At 46.0% G+C, this 22224-nt stretch overlaps 2 protein-coding genes across 2 annotated transcripts; one reads left to right on the top strand and one right to left on the bottom strand.

Annotated features, from left to right (window-relative positions):
- Positions 1-310: 310 nt before the first annotated feature.
- Positions 311-10979, top strand: LOC135118866 (collagen alpha-2(I) chain-like). Its single transcript, XM_064041929.1, has 8 exons — positions 311-314; positions 7699-7938; positions 8221-8595; positions 8989-9228; positions 9511-10002; positions 10090-10242; positions 10288-10452; positions 10891-10979. The coding sequence occupies exons 1-8, from the start codon at positions 311-313 to the stop codon at positions 10977-10979; spliced, it is 1758 nt and encodes a 585-aa protein (XP_063897999.1).
- Positions 10980-11775: 796 nt separating this feature from the next.
- On the bottom strand, positions 11776-21960 carry LOC110374884 (mucin-2; the record flags this gene model as incomplete). The annotated part of the gene is made up of 8 exons (XM_064042226.1): positions 21805-21960; positions 17460-17693; positions 16899-17075; positions 16070-16282; positions 15150-15326; positions 13816-14055; positions 13255-13521; positions 11776-12378 (listed from the first exon to the last, which is right to left on the bottom strand). Coding segments are annotated over exons 2-8 (1851 nt in total), but the record flags the coding sequence as incomplete, so codon positions are not given.
- Between the last annotated feature and the right edge of the window lie 264 nt (positions 21961-22224).

Raw genomic sequence — 22224 nt, 5'->3', positions numbered from 1 at the left:
ATGCATGTTAAGCTATGTGACGTCATAATAAATCCAAGGTGGCTGCATATACAAGATGGCGGACTAGTCATTTTTAAGGTACCTATACAATACTAGTTTGACAAGTAAAACACAGTGCACTTTACGAAATAGAAATCCAAGATGGCCGATGCTACAAAATGGTGGATAACCGTTTTTTTTTCAATCCCATCCATATAGGTATCCAATGACAGGTCTTAACAAGTGGAATAAAGTGCACTTTACCAAATCAAAATCTAAGATGGCCGCCGCTACGGAATTGAGGATAACCTATTTTTTCAATATCATCATTATGGGTATTAAATGAAAGGGTTTGACAAGTAGAAAAAAATGCACTAGGTATACATACAAAATCAAAATCTAAGATCGTCGTCGTCGTAAGACGTACCTGAGTCAGTTGGTGTTGTTGGAACCGTCGTAGGCCCTGTTGGTGGTGCCTTCGTTGTAGGCCCTGTTGGTGGTGCCTTCGTTGTAGGCCCTGTTGGTGGTGCCTTCGTTGTAGGCCCTGTTGGTGGTGCCTGTGTTGTAGGCCCTGTTGGCGGTGCCTTCGTTGTAGGCCCTGTTGGCGGTGCCTTCGTTGTAGGCCCTGTTGGTGGTGCCTTCGTTGTAGGCCCTGTTGGTGGTGCCTTCGTTGTAGGCCCTGTTGGTGGTGCCTTCGTTGTAGGCCCTGTTGGTGGTGCCTTAGTTGTAGGCCCTGTTGGTGGGGCCTTAGATGATGGTGTTACTGTTGTAGGCCCTGTTGTTGGTTCCTGCGTTGTAGGCCCTGTTGTTGGTTCCTTCGTTGTAGGCCCTGTTGGTGGTGCCTTTGTTGTAGGCCCTGTTGTTGGGGCCTTCGTTGTAGGCCCTGTTGGAACACTTGTTGTTGTAGGCCCTGTTGGTGGTGCCTTCGTTGTTGGCCCTGTTGTTGGGCCTGTTGGTGGTGCCTTCGTTGTAGGCCCTGTTGTTGGTTCCTTCGTTGTAGGTCCTGTTGGTGGGGCCTTAGATGATGGTGTTACTGTTGTAGGCCCTGTTGGTGGTGCCTTCGTTGTAGGCCCTGTTGGTGGTGCCTTCGTTGTAGGCCCTGTTGTTGGTTCCTTCGTTGTAGGCCCTGTTGGTGGTGCCTTCGTTGTAGGCCCTGTTGTTGGTTCCTTCGTTGTAGGCCCTGTTGGTGGTTCCTTCGTTGTAGGCCCTGTTGTTGGTTCCTTCGTTGTAGGCCCTGTTGGTGGGGCCTTAGATGATGGTGTTACTGTTGTAGGCCCTGTTGGTGGTGCCTTCGTTGTAGGCCCTGTTGGCGGTGCCTTCGTTGTAGGCCCTGTTGTTGGGGCCTTCGTTGTAGGCCCTGTTGGTGGGGCCTTCGTTGTAGGTCCTGTTGGTGGTGCCTTCGTTGTAGGCCCTGTTGTTGGTTCCTTCGTTGTAGGCCCTGTTGGTGGTTCCTTCGTTGTAGGCCCTGTTGTTGGTTCCTTCGTTGTAGGCCCTGTTGGTGGGGCCTTAGATGATGGTGTTACTGTTGTAGACCCTGTTGGTGGTGCCTTCGTTGTAGGCCCTGTTGGTGGGGCCTTCGTTGTAGGCCCTGTTGGTGGTGCCTTCGTGGTAGGGTCTGTTGGTGGGGCCTTAGATGATGGTGTTACTGTTGTTGGGCCACTCCTTGTTATTGGATGAGTCACTGTTGTTAGGCCTGTTCAAAAATAAAAAAACAAAAAACATATGTTCAAATTGGGCTGCAAAACAGCACTTTTAGAACGTCGGATATTTACAAAAGACAGCCCCCAAAACGGCCACCCTTCACCACTTCCTATGTGTTTGTGCTGGGAAGAAGTGGCGCAACAACTCCCCAGCAACACATGTCTAGTTCTACATGATGAGAAACTTCATACGAGTATGTATCATTGGATTCAGTATCCTTCCTCCGAGCCTTTTCCCAAACTATGTTGGGGTCGGCTTCCAGTCTAACCGGATGCAGCTGAGTACCAGTGCTTTACAAGAAGCGACTGCCCTATCTGACCTCCTCAACCCAGTTACCCGGGCAACCTAAGACTAACTGGCTTCTGACTACCCGTATCGACTGTCAAGGATGTTCAATGACAGCCGGGACCTGCAGTTTAACGTGCCATCCGAAACACAGTCATTGGTGTCTAAGATATACTTAGAAAGTACATACAAACTTAGAAAAGTTGCATTGGATTTAGTATAATATGAGGATAAAAAAAAAAATGCATATCACCCAAAAACCATGGGGGTTTCTTTTTTATAACGTTTTTTCGATCATGATTTTAGTTTACAGAAAAGTTTATTTCTACAAGTTTTTTTTTTTTTATTTAACTTGCAATGTATGTATGTATGTAAGTATGTGTGTTCGGGTAGAATTGTACAACTCAATTTTAAGGCACTTGCCCTCAACCGATTGAGCTTAAATTTTGCATACATGTTTAGTTTGGATGACAATGCATGTTAAGCTATGTGACGTCATCCTAAATCCAACATGGCTGAATATACAAGATGGCGGACTAGTCATTTTTAAGGTACCTATACAATAATACTAGTTTGACAAGTAAAACACAGTGCACTTTACGAAATAGAAATCCAAGATGGCCGATGCTACAAAATGGTGAATAACCGTTTTTTTTTTCAATCCCATCCATATAGGTATCCAATGACAGGTCTTAACAAGTGGAATAAAGTGCACTTTACCAAATCAAAATCTAAGATGGCCGCCGCTACGGAATTGAGGATAACCTATTTTTTCAATTTCATCATTATGGGTATTAAATGAAAGGGTTTGACAAGTAGAAAAAAATGCATTAGGTATACATACAAAATCAAAATCTAAGATCGTCGTCGTCGTAAGACGTACCTGAGTCAGTTGGTGTTGTTGGAACCGTCGTAGGCCCTGTTGGCGGTGCATTCGTTGTAGGCCCTGTTGGTGGTGCCTTCGTTGTAGGCCCTGTTGGTGGTGCCTTCGTTGTAGGCCCTGTTGTTGGGCCTGTTGGTGGTGCCTTCGTTGTGGGCCCTGTTGTTGGTGCCTTCGTTGTAGGCCCTGTTGGTGGTGCCTTCGTTGTAGGCCCTGTTGTTGGGCCTGTTGGTGGTTCCTTCGTTGTAGGCCCTGTTGTTGGTTCCTTCGTTGTAGGCCCTGTTGTTGGTTCCTTCGTTGTAGGCCCTGTTGTTGGTGCCTTCGTTGTGGGCCCTGTTGTTGGTGCCTTCGTTGTAGGCCCTGTTGGTGGTGCCTTCGTTGTAGGCCCTGTTGTTGGGCCTGTTGGTGGTGCCTTCGTTGTAGGCCCTGTTGGTGGTGCCTTCGTTGTAGGCCCTGTTGTTGGTTCCTTCGTTGTAGGCTCTGTTGGTGGTGCCTTCGTTGTAGGCCCTGTTGTTGGTGCCTTCGTTGTAGGCCCTGTTGGTGGTGCCTTCGTTGTAGGCCCTGTTGGTGGTGCCTTAGTTGTAGGCCCTGTTGTTGGTCCTGTTGGTGGTGCCTTCGTTGTAGGCCCTGTTGGTGGGGCCATCGTTGTAGGCCCTGTTGTTGGTGCCTTCGTTGTAGGCCTTGTTGGTGGGGCCTTAGATGATGGTGTTACTGTTGTAGGCCCTGTTGTTGGTTCCTTCTTTGTAGGCCCTGTTGGTGGGGCCTTCGTTGTAGGCCCTGTTGTTGGGCCTGTTGGTGGTGCCTTCGTTGTAGGCCCTGTTGTTGGTTCCTTCGTTGTAGGCCCTTTGTTGGTTCCTTCGTTGTAGGCCCTGTTGGTGGTGCCTTCGTTGTAGGCCCTGTTGGTGGTGCCTTCGTTGTAGGCCCTGTTGGTGGTGCCTTCGTTGTAGGCCCTGTTGGTGGTGCCTTCGTTGTAGGCCCTGTTGGGCCTGTTGGTGGTGCCTTCGTTGTAGGCCCTGTTGGTGGTGCCTTCGTTGTAGGCCCTGTTGTTGGTTCCTTCGTTGTAGGCCCTGTTGTTGGTTCCTTCGTTGTAGGCCCTGTTGTTGGGCCTGTTGGTGGTGCCTTCGTTGTAGGCCCTGTTGTTGGTTCCTTCGTTGTAGGCCCTGTTGTTGGTTCCTTCGTTGTAGGCCCTGTTGTTGGTTCCTTCGTTGTAGGCCCTGTTGTTGGTTCCTTCGTTGTAGGCCCTGTTGGTGGTGCCTTCGTTGTAGGCCCTGTTGTTGGTGCCTTCGTTGTAGGCCCTGTTGTTGGGCCTGTTGGTGGTGCCTTCGTTGTAGGCCCTGTTGTTGGTTCCTTCGTTGTAGGCCCTGTTGTTGGTTCCTTCGTTGTAGGCCCTGTTGTTGGTTCCTTCGTTGTAGGCCCTGTTGGTGGTGCCTTCGTTGTAGGCCCTGTTGGTGGGGCCTTAGATGATGGTGTTACTGTTGTAGGCCCTGTTGGTGGGGCCTTAGATGATGGTGTTACTGTTGTAGGCCCTGTTGTTGGGCCTGTTGGTGGTGCCTTCGTTGTAGGCCCTGTTGTTGGTTCCTTCGTTGTAGGCCCTGTTGGTGGTGCCTTCGTTGTAGGCCCTGTTGTTGGGCCTGTTGGTGGTGCCTTCGTTGTAGGCCCTGTTGTTGGTTCCTTCGTTGTAGGCCCTGTTGGTGGTGCCTTCGTTGTAGGCCCTGTTGGTGGTGCCTTCGTTGTAGGCCCTGTTGTTGGGCCTGTTGGTGGTGCCTTCGTTGTAGGCCCTGTTGGTGGTGCCTTCGTTGTAGGCCCTGTTGTTGGTTCCTTCGTTGTAGGCCCTGTTGTTGGGCCTGTTGGTGGTGCCTTGTAGGTAGGCCCTGTTGGTTCCTTCGTTGTAGGCCCTGTTGTTGGTTCCTTCGTTGTAGGCCCTGTTGTTGGGCCTGTTGGTGGTGCCTTCGTTGTAGGCCCTGTTGTTGGTTCCTTCGTTGTAGGCCCTGTTGTTGGTTCCTTCGTTGTAGGCCCTGTTGTTGGTTCCTTCGTTGTAGGCCCTGTTGTTGGTTCCTTCGTTGTAGGCCCTGTTGGTGGTGCCTTCGTTGTAGGCCCTGTTGTTGGTGCCTTCGTTGTAGGCCCTGTTGTTGGGCCTGTTGGTGGTGCCTTCGTTGTAGGCCCTGTTGTTGGTTCCTTCGTTGTAGGCCCTGTTGTTGGTTCCTTCGTTGTAGGCCCTGTTGTTGGTTCCTTCGTTGTAGGCCCTGTTGGTGGTGCCTTCGTTGTAGGCCCTGTTGGTGGTGCCTTCGTTGTAGGCCCTGTTGTTGGTTCCTTCGTTGTAGGCCCTGTTGTTGGTTCCTTCGTTGTAGGCCCTGTTGGTGGTGCCTTCGTTGTAGGCCCTGTTGGTTGGGCCTTAGATGATGGTGTTACTGTTGTAGGCCCTGTTGGTGGGGCCTTAGATGATGGTGTTACTGTTGTAGGCCCTGTTGTTGGGCCTGTTGGTGGTGCCTTCGTTGTAGGCCCTGTTGTTGGTTCCTTCGTTGTAGGCCCTGTTGGTGGTGCCTTCGTTGTAGGCCCTGTTGGTGGTGCCTTCGTTGTAGGCCCTGTTGGAACACTTGTTGTTGTAGGCCCTGTTGGTGGTTCCTTCGTTGTAGGCCCTGTTGGTGGGGCCTTAGATGATGGTGTTACTGTTGTAGGCCCTGTTGGTGGGGCCTTAGATGATGGTGTTACTGTTGTAGGCCCTGTTGTTGGGCCTGTTGGTGGTGCCTTCGTTGTAGGCCCTGTTGTTGGTTCCTTCGTTGTAGGCCCTGTTGGTGGTTCCTTCGTTGTAGGCCCTGTTGGTGGTGCCTTCGTTGTAGGCCCTGTTGGTGGTGCCTTCGTTGTAGGCCCTGTTGGTGGTGCCTTCGTTGTAGGCCCTGTTGTTGGTTCCTTCGTTGTAGGCCCTGTTGTTGGTTCCTTCGTTGTAGGCCCTGTTGTTGGGCCTGTTGGTGGTGCCTTCGTTGTAGGCCCTGTTGTTGGTTCCTTCGTTGTAGGCCCTGTTGTTGGTTCCTTCGTTGTAGGCCCTGTTGTTGGTTCCTTCGTTGTAGGCCCTGTTGTTGGATCCTTCGTTGTAGGCCCTGTTGGTGGTGCCTTCGTTGTAGGCCCTGTTGGTGGTGCCTTCGTTGTAGGCCCTGTTGTTGGGCCTGTTGGTGGTGCCTTCGTTGTAGGCCCTGTTGTTGGTTCCTTCGTTGTAGGCCCTGTTGTTGGTTCCTTCGTTGTAGGCCCTGTTGGTGGGGCCTTCGTTGTAGGCCCTGTTGGTGGTGCCTTCGTTGTAGGCCCTGTTGTTGGTTCCTTCGTTGTAGGCCCTGTTGTTGGTTCCTTCGTTGTAGGCCCTGTTGTTGGATCCTTCGTTGTAGGCCCTGTTGGTGGTGCCTTCGTTGTAGGCCCTGTTGGTGGTGCCTTCGTTGTAGGCCCTGTTGTTGGTTCCTTCGTTGTAGGCCCTGTTGGTGGTGCCTTCGTTGTAGGCCCTGTTGGTGGTGCCTTCGTTGTAGGCCCTGTTGTTGGGCCTGTTGGTGGTGCCTTCGTTGTAGGCCCTGTTGTTGGTTCCTTCGTTGTAGGCCCTGTTGTTGGTTCCTTCGTTGTAGGCCCTGTTGGTGGGGCCTTCGTTGTAGGCCCTGTTGTTGGTTCCTTCGTTGTAGGCCCTGTTGGTGGGGCCTTCGTTGTAGGCCCTGTTGGTGGGGCCTTAGATGATGGTGTTACTGTTGTAGGCCCTGTTGGTGGGGCCTTAGATGATGGTGTTACTGTTGTAGGCCCTGTTGTTGGGCCTGTTGGTGGTGCCTTCGTTGTAGGCCCTGTTGTTGGTTCCTTCGTTGTAGGCCCTGTTGGTGGTGCCTTCGTTGTAGGCCCTGTTGGTGGTGCCTTCGTTGTAGGCCCTGTTGGAACACTTGTTGTTGTAGGCCCTGTTGGTGGTTCCTTCGTTGTAGGCCCTGTTGTTGGTTCCTTCGTTGTAGGCCCTGTTGTTGGTTCCTTCGTTGTAGGCCCTGTTGGTGGTTCCTTCGTTGTAGGCCCTGTTGGTGGTGCCTTCGTTGTAGGCCCTGTTGGAACACTTGTTGTTGTAGGCCCTGTTGGTGGTTCCTTCGTTGTAGGCCCTGTTGTTGGTTCCTTCGTTGTAGGCCCTGTTGTTGGTTCCTTCGTTGTAGGCCCTGTTGTTGGTTCCTTCGTTGTAGGCCCTGTTGTTGGTTCCTTCGTTGTAGGCCCTGTTGGTGGTTCCTTCGTTGTAGGCCCTGTTGTTGGGGCCTTCGTTGTAAACCCTGTTGGTGGGGCCTTCGTTGTAGGCCCTGTTGTTGGGGCCTTCGTTGTAGGCCCTGTTGTTGGTTCCTTCGTTGTAGGCCCTGTTGTTGGTTCCTTCGTTGTAGGCCCTGTTGGTGGTTCCTTCGTTGTAGGCCCTGTTGTTGGGGCCTTCGTTGTAGGCCCTGTTGGTGGGGCCTTCGTTGTAGGCCCTGTTGTTGGGGCCTTCGTTGTAGGCCCTGTTGGTGGTTCCTTCGTTGTAGGCCCTGTTGTTGGTTCCTTCGTTGTAGGCCCTGTTGTTGGTTCCGTCGTTGTAGGCCCTGTTGGTGGGGCCTTAGATGATGGTGTTACTGTTGTAGGCCCTGTTGGTGGGGCCTTAGATGATGGTGTTACTGTTGTAGGCCCTGTTGGTGGGGCCTTAGATGATGGTGTTACTGTTGTAGGCCCTGTTGGTGGGGCCTTAGATGATGGTGTTACTGTTGTAGGCCCTGTTGGTGGAGCCTTCGTTGTAGGCCCTGTTGTTGGGGCCTTAGATGATGGTGTTACTGTTGTAGGCCCTGTTGGTGGTGCCTTCGTTGTAGGCCCTGTTGGAACACTTGTTGTTGTAGGCCCTGTTGGTGGGGCCTTAGATGATGGTGTAACTGTTGTTGGGCCTGTCGTTGTTGAAGGAGTCACTGTTGTTGGCCCTGTTGGAACACTTGTTGTTGTAGGCCCTGTTGGTGGGGCCTTAGATGATGGTGTAACTGTTGTTGGGCCTGTCGTTGTTGAAGGAGTCACTGTTGTAGGCCCTGTTGGTGGGGCCTTCGTTGTAGGCCCTGTTGTTGGTTCCGTCGTTGTAGGCCCTGTTGGTGGGGCCTTAGATGATGGTGTTACTGTTGTAGGCCCTGTTGGTGGGGCCTTAGATGATGGTGTTACTGTTGTAGGCCCTGTTGGTGGGGCCTTAGATGATGGTGTTACTGTTGTAGGCCCTGTTGGTGGAGCCTTCGTTGTAGGCCCTGTTGTTGGGGCCTTAGATGATGGTGTTACTGTTGTAGGCCCTGTTGTTGGGGCCTTAGATGATGGTGTTACTGTTGTAGGCCCTGTTGGTGGTGCCTTCGTTGTAGGCCCTGTTGGAACACTTGTTGTTGTAGGCCCTGTTGGTGGGGCCTTAGATGATGGTGTAACTGTTGTTGGGCCTGTCGTTGTTGAAGGAGTCACTGTTGTTGGCCCTGTTGGAACACTTGTTGTTGTAGGCCCTGTTGGTGGGGCCTTAGATGATGGTGTAACTGTTGTTGGGCCTGTCGTTGTTGAAGGAGTCACAGTTGTTGGCCCTGTTGGAATACTTGTTGTTGTGGGCCCTGTTGGTGGGGCCTTCGTTGTAGGCCCTGTTGGTGGTGCCATCGTTGTAGGCCCTGTTGGTGGTGCCTTCGTTGTAGGCCCTGTTGTTGGGGCCTTCGTTGTAGGCCCTGTTGGTGGTTCCTTCGATGTAGGCCCTGTTGTTGGTTCCTTCGTTGTAGGCCCTGTTGGTGGGGCCTTAGATGATGGTGTTACTGTTGTAGGCCCTGTTGGTGGAGCCTTAGATGATGGTGTTACTGTTGTAGGCCCTGTTGGTGGTGCCTTCGTTGTAGGCCCTGTTGGTGGGGCCTTAGATGATGGTGTTACTGTTGTAGGCCCTGTTGGTGGGGCCTTAGATGATGGTGTTACTGTTGTAGGCCCTGTTGGTGGGGCCTTAGATGATGGTGTTACTGTTGTAGGCCCTGTTGGTGGGGCCTTAGATGATGGTGTTACTGTTGTAGGCCCTGTTGGTGGAGCCTTCGTTGTAGGCCCTGTTGTTGGGGCCTTAGATGATGGTGTTACTGTTGTAGGCCCTGTTGGTGGTGCCTTCGTTGTAGGCCCTGTTGGAACACTTGTTGTTGTAGGCCCTGTTGGTGGGGCCTTAGATGATGGTGTAACTGTTGTTGGGCCTGTCGTTGTTGAAGGAGTCACTGTTGTTGGCCCTGTTGGAACACTTGTTGTTGTAGGCCCTGTTGGTGGGGCCTTAGATGATGGTGTAACTGTTGTTGGGCCTGTCGTTGTTGAAGGAGTCACTGTTGTAGGCCCTGTTGGTGGGGCCTTCGTTGTAGGCCCTGTTGTTGGTTCCGTCGTTGTAGGCCCTGTTGGTGGGGCCTTAGATGATGGTGTTACTGTTGTAGGCCCTGTTGGTGGGGCCTTAGATGATGGTGTTACTGTTGTAGGCCCTGTTGGTGGGGCCTTAGATGATGGTGTTACTGTTGTAGGCCCTGTTGGTGGAGCCTTCGTTGTAGGCCCTGTTGTTGGGGCCTTAGATGATGGTGTTACTGTTGTAGGCCCTGTTGTTGGGGCCTTAGATGATGGTGTTACTGTTGTAGGCCCTGTTGGTGGTGCCTTCGTTGTAGGCCCTGTTGGAACACTTGTTGTTGTAGGCCCTGTTGGTGGGGCCTTAGATGATGGTGTAACTGTTGTTGGGCCTGTCGTTGTTGAAGGAGTCACTGTTGTTGGCCCTGTTGGAACACTTGTTGTTGTAGGCCCTGTTGGTGGGGCCTTAGATGATGGTGTAACTGTTGTTGGGCCTGTCGTTGTTGAAGGAGTCACAGTTGTTGGCCCTGTTGGAATACTTGTTGTTGTGGGCCCTGTTGGTGGGGCCTTCGTTGTAGGCCCTGTTGGTGGTGCCATCGTTGTAGGCCCTGTTGGTGGTGCCTTCGTTGTAGGCCCTGTTGTTGGGGCCTTCGTTGTAGGCCCTGTTGGTGGTTCCTTCGATGTAGGCCCTGTTGTTGGTTCCTTCGTTGTAGGCCCTGTTGGTGGGGCCTTAGATGATGGTGTTACTGTTGTAGGCCCTGTTGGTGGAGCCTTAGATGATGGTGTAACTGTTGTTGGGCCTGTCGTTGTTGAAGGAGTCACTGTTGTAGGCCCTGTTGGTGGGGCCTTCGTTGTAGGCCCTGTTGTTGGTTCCGTCGTTGTAGGCCCTGTTGGTGGGGCCTTAGATGATGGTGTTACTGTTGTAGGCCCTGTTGGTGGGGCCTTAGATGATGGTGTTACTGTTGTAGGCCCTGTTGGTGGAGCCTTAGATGATGGTGTAACTGTTGTTGGGCCTGTCGTTGTTGAAGGAGTCACTGTTGTAGGCCCTGTTGGTGGTGCCATCGTTGTAGGCCCTGTTGGTGGGGCCTTCGTTGTAGGCCCTGTTGTTGGTTCCTTCGTTGTAGGCCCTGTTGGTGGTTCCTTCGTTGTAGGCCCTGTTGTTGGTTCCGTCGTTGTAGGCCCTGTTGGTGGAGCCTTAGATGATGGTGTAACTGTTGTTGGGCCTGTCGTTGTTGAAGGAGTCACTGTTGTAGGCCCTGTTGGTGGTGCCATCGTTGTAGGCCCTGTTGGTGGGGCCTTCGTTGTAGGCCCTGTTGTTGGTTCCTTCGTTGTAGGCCCTGTTGGTGGTTCCTTCGTTGTAGGCCCTGTTGTTGGTTCCGTCGTTGTAGGCCCTGTTGGTGGGGCCTTAGATGATGGTGTTACTGTTGTAGGCCCTGTTGGTGGTGCCTTCGTTGTAGGCCCTGTTGTTGGTTCCTTCGTTGTAGGCCCTGTTGTTGGTTCCGTCGTTGTAGGCCCTGTTGGTGGGGCCTTAGATGATGGTGTTACTGTTGTAGGCCCTGTTGGTGGGGCCTTAGATGATGGTGTTACTGTTGTTGGACCTGTTGGTGGGGCCTTCGTTGTAGGGCCTGTTGGAACACTTGTTGTTGTAGGCCCTGTTGGAACACTTGTTGTAGGCCCTGTTGGTGGTGCCTTCGTTGTAGGCCCTGTTGGAACACTTGTTGTTGTAGGCCCTGTTGGTGGTGCCTTCGTTGTAGGCTCTGTTGGTGGTGCCTTCGTTGTAGGCTCTGTTGGTGGTGCCCTTGGCCCGTTGTTGTAGGCCCTGTTGGTGGGGCCTTTGTTGTAGGCCCTGTTGGTGGGGCCTTCGTTGTAGGCCCTGTTGGAACACTTGTTGTTGTAGGCCCTGTTGGTGGTGCCATCGTTGTAGGCCCTGTTGGAACACTTGTTGTTGTAGGCCCTGTTGGTGGTGCCTTCGTTGTAGGCCCTGTTGGTGGGGCCTTCGTTGTAAGCCCTGTTGGTGGGGCCTTAGATGATGGTGTCACTGTTGTAGGCCCTGTTGGTGGTGCCTTCGTTGTAGGCCCTGTTGGTGGGGCCTTTGTTGTAGGCCCTGTTGGTGGGGCCTTCGTTGTAGGCCCTGTTGGTGGGGCCTTCGTTGTAGGCCCTGTTGGTGGGGCCTTTGTTGTAGGCCCTGTTGGTGGGGCCTTCGTTGTAGGCCCTGTTGGAACACTTGTTGTTGTAGGCCCTGTTGGTGGTGCCATCGTTGTAGGCCCTGTTGGAACACTTGTTGTTGTAGGCCCTGTTGGTGGTGCCTTCGTTGTAGGCCCTGTTGGTGGGGCCTTCGTTGTAAGCCCTGTTGGTGGGGCCTTAGATGATGGTGTCACTGTTGTAGGCCCTGTTGGTGGTGCCTTCGTTGTAGGCCCTGTTGGTGGGGCCTTCGTTGTAGGCCCTGTTGGTGGGGCCTTAGATGATGGTGTGACTGTTGTAGGCCCTGTTGGTGGTGCCATCGTTGTAGGCCCTGTTGGAACACTTGTTGTTGTAGGCCCTGTTGGTGGTGCCATCGTTGTAGGCCCTGTTGGAACACTTGTTGTTGTAGGCCCTGTTGGTGGTGCCTTCGTGGTAGGCCCTGTTGGTGGGGCCTTCGTTGTAGGCCCTGTTGGTGGGGCCTTCGTTGTAGGCCCTGTTGGTGGGGTCTTTGATGATGGTGTTACTGTAGTTGGGCCTGTCGTTGTTGGAGGAGACACAGTTGTTGAACTTGTTGTTGTTGGAGAAGTCACTGTTGTTGAACTTGTTGTTGTTGGAGAAGTCACTGTTGTTGAACTTGTTGTTGTTGGAGAAGTCACTGTTGTTGAACTTGTTGTTGTTGGAGGAGTCACTGTTGTTGAACTTGTTGTTGTTGGAGGAGTCACTGTTGTTGAACTTGTTGTTGTTGGAGGAGTCACTGTTGTTGAACTTGTTGTTGTTGGAGAAGTCACTGTTGTTGAACTTGTTGTTGTTGTTGGAGGAGTCACTGTTGTTGAACTTGTTGTTGTTGGAGGAGTCACTGTTGTTGAACTTGTTGTTGTTGGAGGAGTCACTGTTGTTGAACTTGTTGTTGTTGGAGGAGTCACTGTTGTTGTACTTGTTGTTGTTGGAGGAGTCACTGTTGTTGTACTTGTTGTTGGCAAGACTGTGGTAGGAGGTGATATACTACATCCGGCTTCTTCGGCAGGCTCACATACCTATGAAAACATAATGACATCATCATCCTCCGAGCCTTTTCCCAACTATGTTGGGGTCGGCTTCCAGTCTAACTGGATGCAGCTGAGTACCAGTGCTTTACAAGAAGCGACTGCCTATCTGACCTCCTCAACCCAGTTACCCGGGCAACCCGATACCCCTTGGTTAGACTGGTGTCAGACTGACTGGCTTCTGACTACCCGTAACGACTGCCAAGGATGTTCAATGACAGCCGGGACCTACAGTTTAACGTGCCATCCGAAACACAGTCATTGGTGTCTAAGATATACTTAGAAAGTACATACAAACTTAGAAAAGTTGCATTGGTACTTGCCTGACCTGGAATCGAACCTATCGAAAACATAATGACAATATTATTTAATTAACAGAAAGATATCTTATCACTACATAGTATGAAACAAAGTCGCTTTATCTATCCCTATGTCCCTTTGTACGCTTAAATCTTCAAAATTACGCAACCGATTTTCATGCGGTTTTTTTTAATAGGTCGAGTGATTTAAGAGGAAGGTTTATATGTATAAACATATAAATTTTTCACGTTTATGTACTTTCTAAGTATATATTGGTCACCAATGACTGTGTTTCGGATGGCACGTTAAACTGTAGGTCCCGGCTGTCATTGAACATCCTTGGCAGTCGTTACAGGTAGTCAGAAGCCAGTAAGTCTGACACCAGTCTAACCAAGTTTATTGGGTTGCCCGGGTAACTGGATTGAGGAGGTCAGTTAGGCAGTCGCTCCTCGTGGCACACTGGTACTCAGCTGCATACGGTTAGACTGGAAGCCGACCCCAACTTAATTGGGAAAAGGCTCGGGAGATGATGATGAATTTACAGCAAAGATTAAAAGTATTACTTACATGGTGTATAGGATTGAATTCCATATTATTTGCGCATAATTCTCTTGACATTTTTCCATACAAACAAAGTATAAAGTGCCTACAGTCTGTTTCATCTTTTATTAACCGGATTTCATAACTGTTGCACACGATCGGTGTTGTTGTTGGTGGAGAAAGTGTTGTTGTTGTTGGAGAAACTGTTGTTGTTGTTGGAGAAGGTGTTGTAACTGTTGTTGAAGGTGTTTTTGTGCTGACGTGGCAATTCACTTGTTCTTGTGGTCGACATTCCTATTTATTAAAAAAGTAAAGTAAGTAAGTCCATATTTCTTTATCTAAAACTCAGTTTGTACCAAAAAATACTAAGTATGTACTTAAAATGTTTTTCATTTTAAGTACATACTTAGTATTTTTTGGTACAAACTGAGTTTTAGATAAAGAAATATGGAATCCGGGGAGCTTTCAATTTGTAAACATTTGAACAAAGTTTACGAAAATACTGAAAGTTTTGTTTGTACTTGTCTGGATTTTATTAAAAAGTTTTTTTTTTGATATTTTAAAATAATTTATCGATTACAAACTTACCATTGACACTGGATCAAATAAAGTAGTTTCGCCACATTTTTCAATAGTCAAATCTCCGTAAAAACATATTAAGTAAAGTTGACAGTTCTCCGGGTGTGGATGCACCCATAAACTTGTGTTGGTGCATGTAGAGTCCGGATCAACAGTTGTTGTTGCGACTGTTGTTGATACAACTGTTGTCCTAGTAACCGGGGGTGTTGTTGTTGGAGAACAACCTGCAATTTCTTTTGGCAGACATTCCTGAAATAATTTTGGAATTTTTAGTTTTTGAGTTATAATTCTACAAGGGACAAATTAAGTGATAAATAGATTAGGTGTAATCGTCGTTTTTTATTTATTCAGAAAAAATAACAATTAGTATAAATATTACATTAATGAGGTGAACAAACACTATAAACTAAAATTACATTTATAATTATTAGCTACTAGCTGTTTTACTTTCTCAGAGTCAACCCAGAAAATATTGTAGGTACCTAAATACTTCTTTTTTAGGTTATTATCGTATGTATGTATCAATACATACAAACTGTAACACCTACTATGTTTTAAAAAGAGTAACCATGGAGTTTCTTGCCCGTTCTTCTCCACAAGAAGCTACTTTTGGAATGGGCAACTAGAATCAAACTTATTTCTAAATTTTGACGTTCATAAGTGCTTGTAAAGGCCTAAATGAAATAAATGATTTGACTTTGACTCGCGTTCCGAGGGAACTACTTCCCGCACGGGGATAAAAAGTAATTTACATATATTCGTATATATGTATGTTTAAAGTTCAAACTATATTACTGCCAAATGCAAGTACCCATTACTTAGTATCAAAATCTTCCTTAGTTTTAGCGTGGAAGAGTAACAATCATACAAACACGCAGACATAGGTACACACCAGAAACCTGTCGCATTTATTATACACCACTATTTTTTAATTAGTCCAAATACTTAAAGGACTTATTTAAAAAGTTCTTAGTATTATCTATGCAAAGTTTCAAAAACTAATATTCATAATCAGCAAAGTTATTAGCGATAAGTTATATAAAAAAATGTCACTCAATTCATGGAAACATTGTACAGGTAATTCCAAGTCTTTCATAGTAGTATTCATTAATCATATTCTGTCGCTCTCGCATTCGCGTGCTCTCGCTCGAACTTGCCCCATTGATTCAATTATGAATTTACCAAATAAGACAAATTTTCCTGGACAATTTTGGGATTTCGTTTTTTTTAGTTTTGATGACACAAATATGATCAGTAACGGGTACAGATAGAGCCCCATTTTTTTGTGTACTAATTAAAAAATAGTGATGTATTAGTAGGAATAAAATAAACACGGTACTTACAAGCGCTGAGGGACTGAATTCATAATGATATGGACACGTAACGGTGACAATTTGACCTTGATTGCACAGGTAGAAATCTGCACAAGAGTCTGGGCTGGGCAGTGCCCAGTTGTCATTATAACCACATGCAGGGTATGGTAATCCACTGCACCCAGCCTGCTCTTTGGGTATACATACCTGGAAATTCCAAACTGTATTTCAAAGACGAGTATTTGAGCGTCAAAAATATATAAGAGACTCCCCAAAACGCCCGCCTAACACCATTTCATATGTGTTATTGCTGGGAAGAAGAAGTGGCCCAACAAACTCCCCAGCAACACATGTCTGTCTATTAGGTTCGAAGAACGTTGAAACAATTTAAACCAGAGTCTTACTTGGAGCTACCACCGTCTATTTGGTCTTCTCAACCCAGTTACCTAAGCAATTTGATATGACTGTATGGTAAAACCGGTGGTAAGATTTTCTGGCTTCTACCTGCTAGTAACGACTGCCAAAGGTATTCAAATAACAGCCATTACTTAGAATTTATCGTGCTTTCTGAAACACGGAGGAACTCGTGAAGATAAGATGGTCAGTCATCCAAGGACTAGTTACCCGGGCAACCCAATACCTCTACGTAAAACTGGTTGTCAGACTTATTGACTACTAGCTTCCGCCCGCGGCTTCGCCAGCGTAAAGTTCGGTTATATCGCGTTGCCAAGAGAACTCTTCAAAAGTCCAGGATAAAAACTATCCTATGTTCTTTCTCAAGGTCAACTCTATCTCTGTACCATTTTTTTTGTTATCAGTTCAGTGGTTTAGATAGACAGACAGACAGACAGAGTTAAATCAGTTCAGTGGTTTAGACGTGAAAGCGTAACAGACAGACATATTATATAATATAATATTAGTAGGGATGTTAAAAAAATATAGGTACTCACCATCTGTATAGGACTAAATTCGTAGTCACAACAGCATTCATACTTCTCTATTTTTCCCTGACTGCAGATCAAGTACTTCGAACAGTCGCTGGGGTCACCTTGGACCCAATAATCGTAGAAGCCGCAAGAGGGTATCGTAGAAGGGGTTGGTGTATCCGGGTGTCGGGTCGTGGGGGTTATACTACAACCAGCTTGGTCTTTTGGTAAGCATTCCTGTGAAAGAAATTAATAAGTATCTCGACTTAGCGCACGAGGTTGTCGCCATGTGGAATGTCGACACGGCTGTCATTGTGCCGATTGTCGTTACGGCCAATGGTCTAATAGCCAAGAGCCTCGACCAACACCTCAGGAGGCTCTCGTTAGGCGGCTGGATCAAGGGACTGATTCAGAAGGCTGTACTCCTTGATACGGCGCGTATTGTGAGGAGGTTTCTGTCTCTGGGACCCTAACCACCGGTACCTTGGACCCTGTGCCCGATATCGGTAGCCATCTATTTTTTATATTTTTTAATGTTTTTTTATTTTTATAATTTAGTATTTAAATTTATTTAATGTAAATAATATGTGGACAAATAAATAAATTAAAAGAAAATGTTGACGTTGACTCTTCTCGTGACCAAAACGCTGGCTATTACTTCGGACAAAGGATCAGCATGGCGATCCAACGAGGTAATGCTGCCAGCCTCTTGGGCACGCTCCCAGGTGGATTATATTTTTGCTGCTTTTTTTTTAGTTTTAGTTATTTGTGTTTTTAGGACAGTTTTTTTTTATATTCATTGTAAATATGTAAATAAATAACAGTTAAGTGATATTATAAAGGTATTACTTACAAGTTCTGTAGGACTGAACTCGTTAAGGTACGGGCAGTTGACTTTAATAACTTGTCCCTTATTGCACCAGTAGAAGTTAGTACAAGATGACGGGTTGGGCAGAGACCAAACATCATACTCTTGACATTCGGGGAAATACGAGGTTCTGCATCTAGCCTGCTCTTTGGGTAAACATACCTGTGAAACAAAAATATGGTCAGTGGAACGTCTACAGGGGCGGAGTAAGTAACGATAAGAAAGGTAAGATTAAAGAAATTAATAGGTAAGGTAAGGTTAAGGTAAGGTTAAGGTAGCAAATGGGTAAGGAAAGTTTAAGGTAACGAAAGTGTAAGGTAACAAATGGGTAAGATAAGTTTAGTGTAACGAATGGGTATGGTTAAGGTAACGGATGGGTAAGGTAAGGTTCAGGTAACAAATGGGTAAGCTAAGTTTAAGGTAATGAAAGTGTAAGGTAAGACTAAGGTAACGATGGGTAAGGTAACGAATGTTTAAGGTAATGTTAAGGTAACGAAAAGGTAAAGGTAAGATAAGGGTAAGTGTGTGATATTTCTTAATACTTACAAGTTGTTCAGGACTAAATTCGTAACCACAGCAGCAACTGACAGAATCGATTTGTCCACTAATACAGTAGTAATAACTCGAACAGTCCCTTGGGTCTGGTAGTAACCAAACGTCATCGGTACCACAATTGGGTAAATTAATGGGTTTCTTGAGTAAATTAACGAGGGCTTTCATTCTGGACCCCAGGACTGGACCTTTCGCAACGCATCCTGACTCCGTACTTGGTACGCATTCCTGGGAATAGTTAATTTATATAATAAGGGTTCAGATAGACCGGCTCGGAGAGTATCGGCGCGCATTTTTCTTTTCACACAGACCGGAATCGGCTCCGATCGTGAGATGCAATCGGAGCCAAACGTCAGCAAGACCAAGAAAAATTACGCGATCGGAGCCGGTTGGCTCCTCTTATTATTTCACACCGAGCACCTTCGAGCATTCTTAATGACAAAAGCAGTGCATATGCAAATTTTTTTTTTATTAAAAAAAAGTTATCCAACTGCGCAGGACATATTATAGTGCAGGCACATTTGCTTGGACACAGGTGCACTCACTATTCCTTCACTCTCACAGCGCGATGGGACGGCAATCCGATACCACCGGAGAGAGATCATATTATGATTAATAGTTGCTTCAATATACTTTAATTGGGTTAAGCTCGTCTTTCTACATTTGTCTTCTCTGAGTTGTGTGTATCTTTTAAATGTTTTTGTGTACAATCTATACTAATATTATAAAGCTGAAGAGTTTGTTTGTTTGAACGCGCTAATCTCAAGAACTACTGGACCGATTTGAAAAATTCTTTCAGTGTTTATTTATTTATTTATTTATTTATTTATTTAGGGATAAAAAACAGTTACATAATAAAAACTTATCGGATAAATTATATTAAAACTAAGTTAACAATCATGCAACCCATACCATTATCCACAAGTTAACAAAAGAAAAGAAAAAGAAAGTATGAAAACTGATTACACTGACAAAATTAAACAGTAAAAATGAAGTATATAAAAGTACTTAGTAGTTAGTAGATTTGCGGTTGATTAGCCTATAATTACAATTTCAGACAAAAGTTTAACAGCTTTAATTTTAAACTGATTATGAGCCAGATTAAATATGTCAAGTTGTGTGAAATGCGAGTTATATATGTCCGCAAGACGGCGAAGAGGCACACGCACTCCAGCATTCGTTTTGCAGGACTCCAGATAAAACAGATGAAAGGCGCGCACTCTGCGCCGGATGACAGTTCTGGGTACCGTATAACATAATTTATTGGTTAAATCAGTACAGTCGAATCTATTGTTACACAAACCATGTAGCATCATCACAGACAAAAACATTCGCCTGTGCTGTAGGCTCAAAATATTATATTTTTCTAATAATTGTGTGTATGAAATTTTTGAGTGATAACACCTATAGTTCATAGAACGCAGAAACTTTTCTGCACCATTTCTAAACCAGAAATATACTTTTCGTACAAAGGATTCCAGATGGGAGAAGCGTATTCTAACTGAGATCTAATTAATGTTTTGTAAAGCAGTAAGAACGTAGAGGGACGCACAAAGTCACGAGAGGATCTCATGACAAAACCGAACATCTGAAATGCTTTATTTATTATTGCATCATGGTGAGCGTCAAAGTGTAGACAGGAATCAAGTATTACACCCAAATCACGTACAGATCGCACAGTCTTAAGGGGTACGTCGTTAATGGAATAAATGTGGTTGATTTTATTTTTGTTCTTAGTGAAGGAAATAGCATGACATTTTGGGAGACTAAGAAAGAGCTTATTAATAGTACAATAAGTGTGCAACCTGTTTAGGTCATCTTGAAGTAGTAAGCAATCTTCTATAGTTTTACAAGGAGAATAGATTTTAATGTCATCTGCGTACATAAGAAAACGAGAGTTGACGAAACATTGTTTAATGTCATTTATAAATAAGTTAAAGAGAAGAGGACCCAAAATGGATCCTTGTGGAACTCCAGACGTAACAGTTACAACCTCAGATTCATAACCATTAACGACGACTTTCTGGGTTCTGTTAAAAATATAAGACATAAACCAGCGCAGTAAGTTACCGCGTATACCGTTGAAGGCTATTTTATCCAATAGTATTTTATGATCCACCTTATCGAAAGCCTTCTGAAAGTCTGTGTACACGGCGTCTACTTGAATTCGTTGATCCATGTGTTCAAATAAATCATTAGTGAAAACCATGAGGTTTGTTGTGGTGGAACGACGTTTAACAAATCCATGTTGCTCAAGGATAATATGTTGATGAATATGAGGATATAATGATCCGTGCACCAGTCTCTCGAAAACCTTAGACAAGGTAGAAAGTATTGAGATAGGGCGGTAGTTCTCCACATTACTTTTATCGCCACTTTTGTAGACTGGAGTAATAAAGGCTTTTTTCCAGACAGCGGGAAAAACACCTTCTCGTAGACATTTATTAAATATTATGTACAGGGGTGTGCAGAGGCTTTCATATAGTTTAATGAAGAAACTAGGTGGCAATCCATCGGGCCCAGCTCCTTTGGAAGGATCTAGCGACTTTAAAGACACACTTATGGCATCTTCAGTCAGGTGAATGTCTGATATGCTTGATACATGATCCAAGCACGCAGTAGGTGGCTGCCAAGTATTTGGATTAAAAGAAGAGGGTTCGTAGACGGAACAGAAGTAGGTTGAGAATAAGTTGCAGATATTAGTGGGGTCGTCGGAGGTAATAGTTCTAAAGCACATGTTGGAGGGTAGTTTGGCCTTGCACTTTCTAGCTGATATAAAAGACCAGAAGTACTTAACATTTTTGGGAATGTTGTTTTCAACAGATTCCATATACTTCCGGTAGCATCTAGCACAATGATTGTGGAACAAATTGCGATAGTTGGAGAAGGTTAAATAGTCTGAGAGATTACTATAGATCTTCCATCTGACCCATGCACGTTCTTTTTTCTTTAAAATACGTATCAAAGATGGAGAGAACCATACCGGATAGTTAGCGTTTTTAATGCGAGTTAACGGAACGTGCAGTTTTACAATGCCGTATACTGTTTCATAAAAGGTATTGACAGCTTCCTCAGAGGATAGGTGGGAAAGTGTTTTAACCCAGTTGATTTTATCTAGCTCAAGCTTTATTTCATCAGTATTTGCTTTATGGAAATTGTATCTTTGGACGGAGTGATATTTCATGGGAGCAAATAGCATTCCCAGACTAGTCAATGTACAGAAAGGAGGATGGTGGCTGTCGGGGTCTAGTAGAGTATTACAGGATATTGTCTGGCAATCTACGTTAGAAATGAGCAAATCCAGTATTCGACCTAATTTGTTTTTAGTGGCGTTGTATTGAGTACCATTAACCAGTCCCATAAAATTTAATAAGCCGCGCCCAATCGAACTTGAAGCTTGAGCAATAGCATAACCATCTTGGTCTGACCAGTCCATATCCGGGATGTTAAAATCTCCAAGAAAGAAATATGAGTCACAGGTGGTGTCATTAGCCAGATCTTGTAGCATGTCGAAGTACTGTAAATATGTGTCTTCTTGTGTTCGGGGCGGTATGTATGTGGCACTAATAATGTGGTGTGAGTTTTGTCGTGCTGAAGGCAACTGTATCGCAATCTGTTCCACTTCAGAGTGGACAAAGTGTGTCATTATTTTGGTGGGTCGCAGCTCACGAAGGACGGCCACTAAAACGCCTCCCCCCTCGCGTTTTTTAGTCGCTAAGCGGTCGCGATCAAGTCTGAAGACGATGTAACGGTTGTCAATAAACTCACTGTCCTCAATGCTAGGAATAAGCCAGGTTTCCGTCAACACAATGACGTCATAAGAGCATGATAATATATTCATATAAAGAGTATGTAACTTTGTGCGTATTCCTCTACAATTCTGGTAATATATCACGATATTATTTAAAGCCATTATATAATAAAAAACAATAAATCTGTATAACATATAACAATTTTATACACTGTGATGGTGCACATCTTAATATAATTATAAAGGAACAATCCAGCAAACTATTAAAATGAAAACAGGACCGAACTATAAAATAGAAAATGTACTGATTTATCCTTTGTACATACGGGTAAAAGTTTTTAACTACTACACAGTCGCTTACTGATGACATAAGGTAAACAATTTCACAGTACGATAACAAAAAATCAAATAAACAAAAGTATAATAATCTTAATATGTAGGCGCGGATTAGTACATCTGAGTACAGTGTTAGATAGCCCATTTATCGAGGAAGGCTATAGGCTACTTTTTATCCGGGTTTGTGCAGAGGTTGCCACGGGATGCGGGTGAAACCGCTGGCAGAAGCTAGTAAAGAATAATTGTACTTACAAGTTTCGTAGGACTGAACTCATTATAGCCATCACAGTGTACAGTTATAACTTGACCGTTTAGACACTTGTAGTACTGAGTACATGACGCCGGGTCTGGTAGTTCCCAGTCGTCGGAGTAACCGCAAGGGGGCAGTAGCTCCTCTGTCGTACTCGTAGTTTTGTCGTAGATGCTGTAGACAAAATATTTTAATACTATTGCTTCTTCTTTCGTTTCGATGACATAATGTCATATACCTCATTGCATGGCCACTGTGCCCTGAAACTTGCTCGCGGAGGACCGAATGAGAGCATCCCGCCGTGCTGTGGCGGCATATTGGACTGACATAGTGTAGTCTCAATATATGACATGTCATCGACACGAAAGAAGAAGAAGAATCTACTCTTTGTTAGCTCAATGCCAATATGACAACAACAATTA

This window comes from Helicoverpa armigera, chromosome 27 (assembly GCF_030705265.1).
Source record: "Helicoverpa armigera isolate CAAS_96S chromosome 27, ASM3070526v1, whole genome shotgun sequence".
Lineage (NCBI taxonomy): Eukaryota > Metazoa > Arthropoda > Insecta > Lepidoptera > Noctuidae > Helicoverpa > Helicoverpa armigera.
The sequence above is the reverse complement of the archived record's forward strand: the minus strand, read 5'-3'. Positions and strand labels throughout refer to the sequence as shown.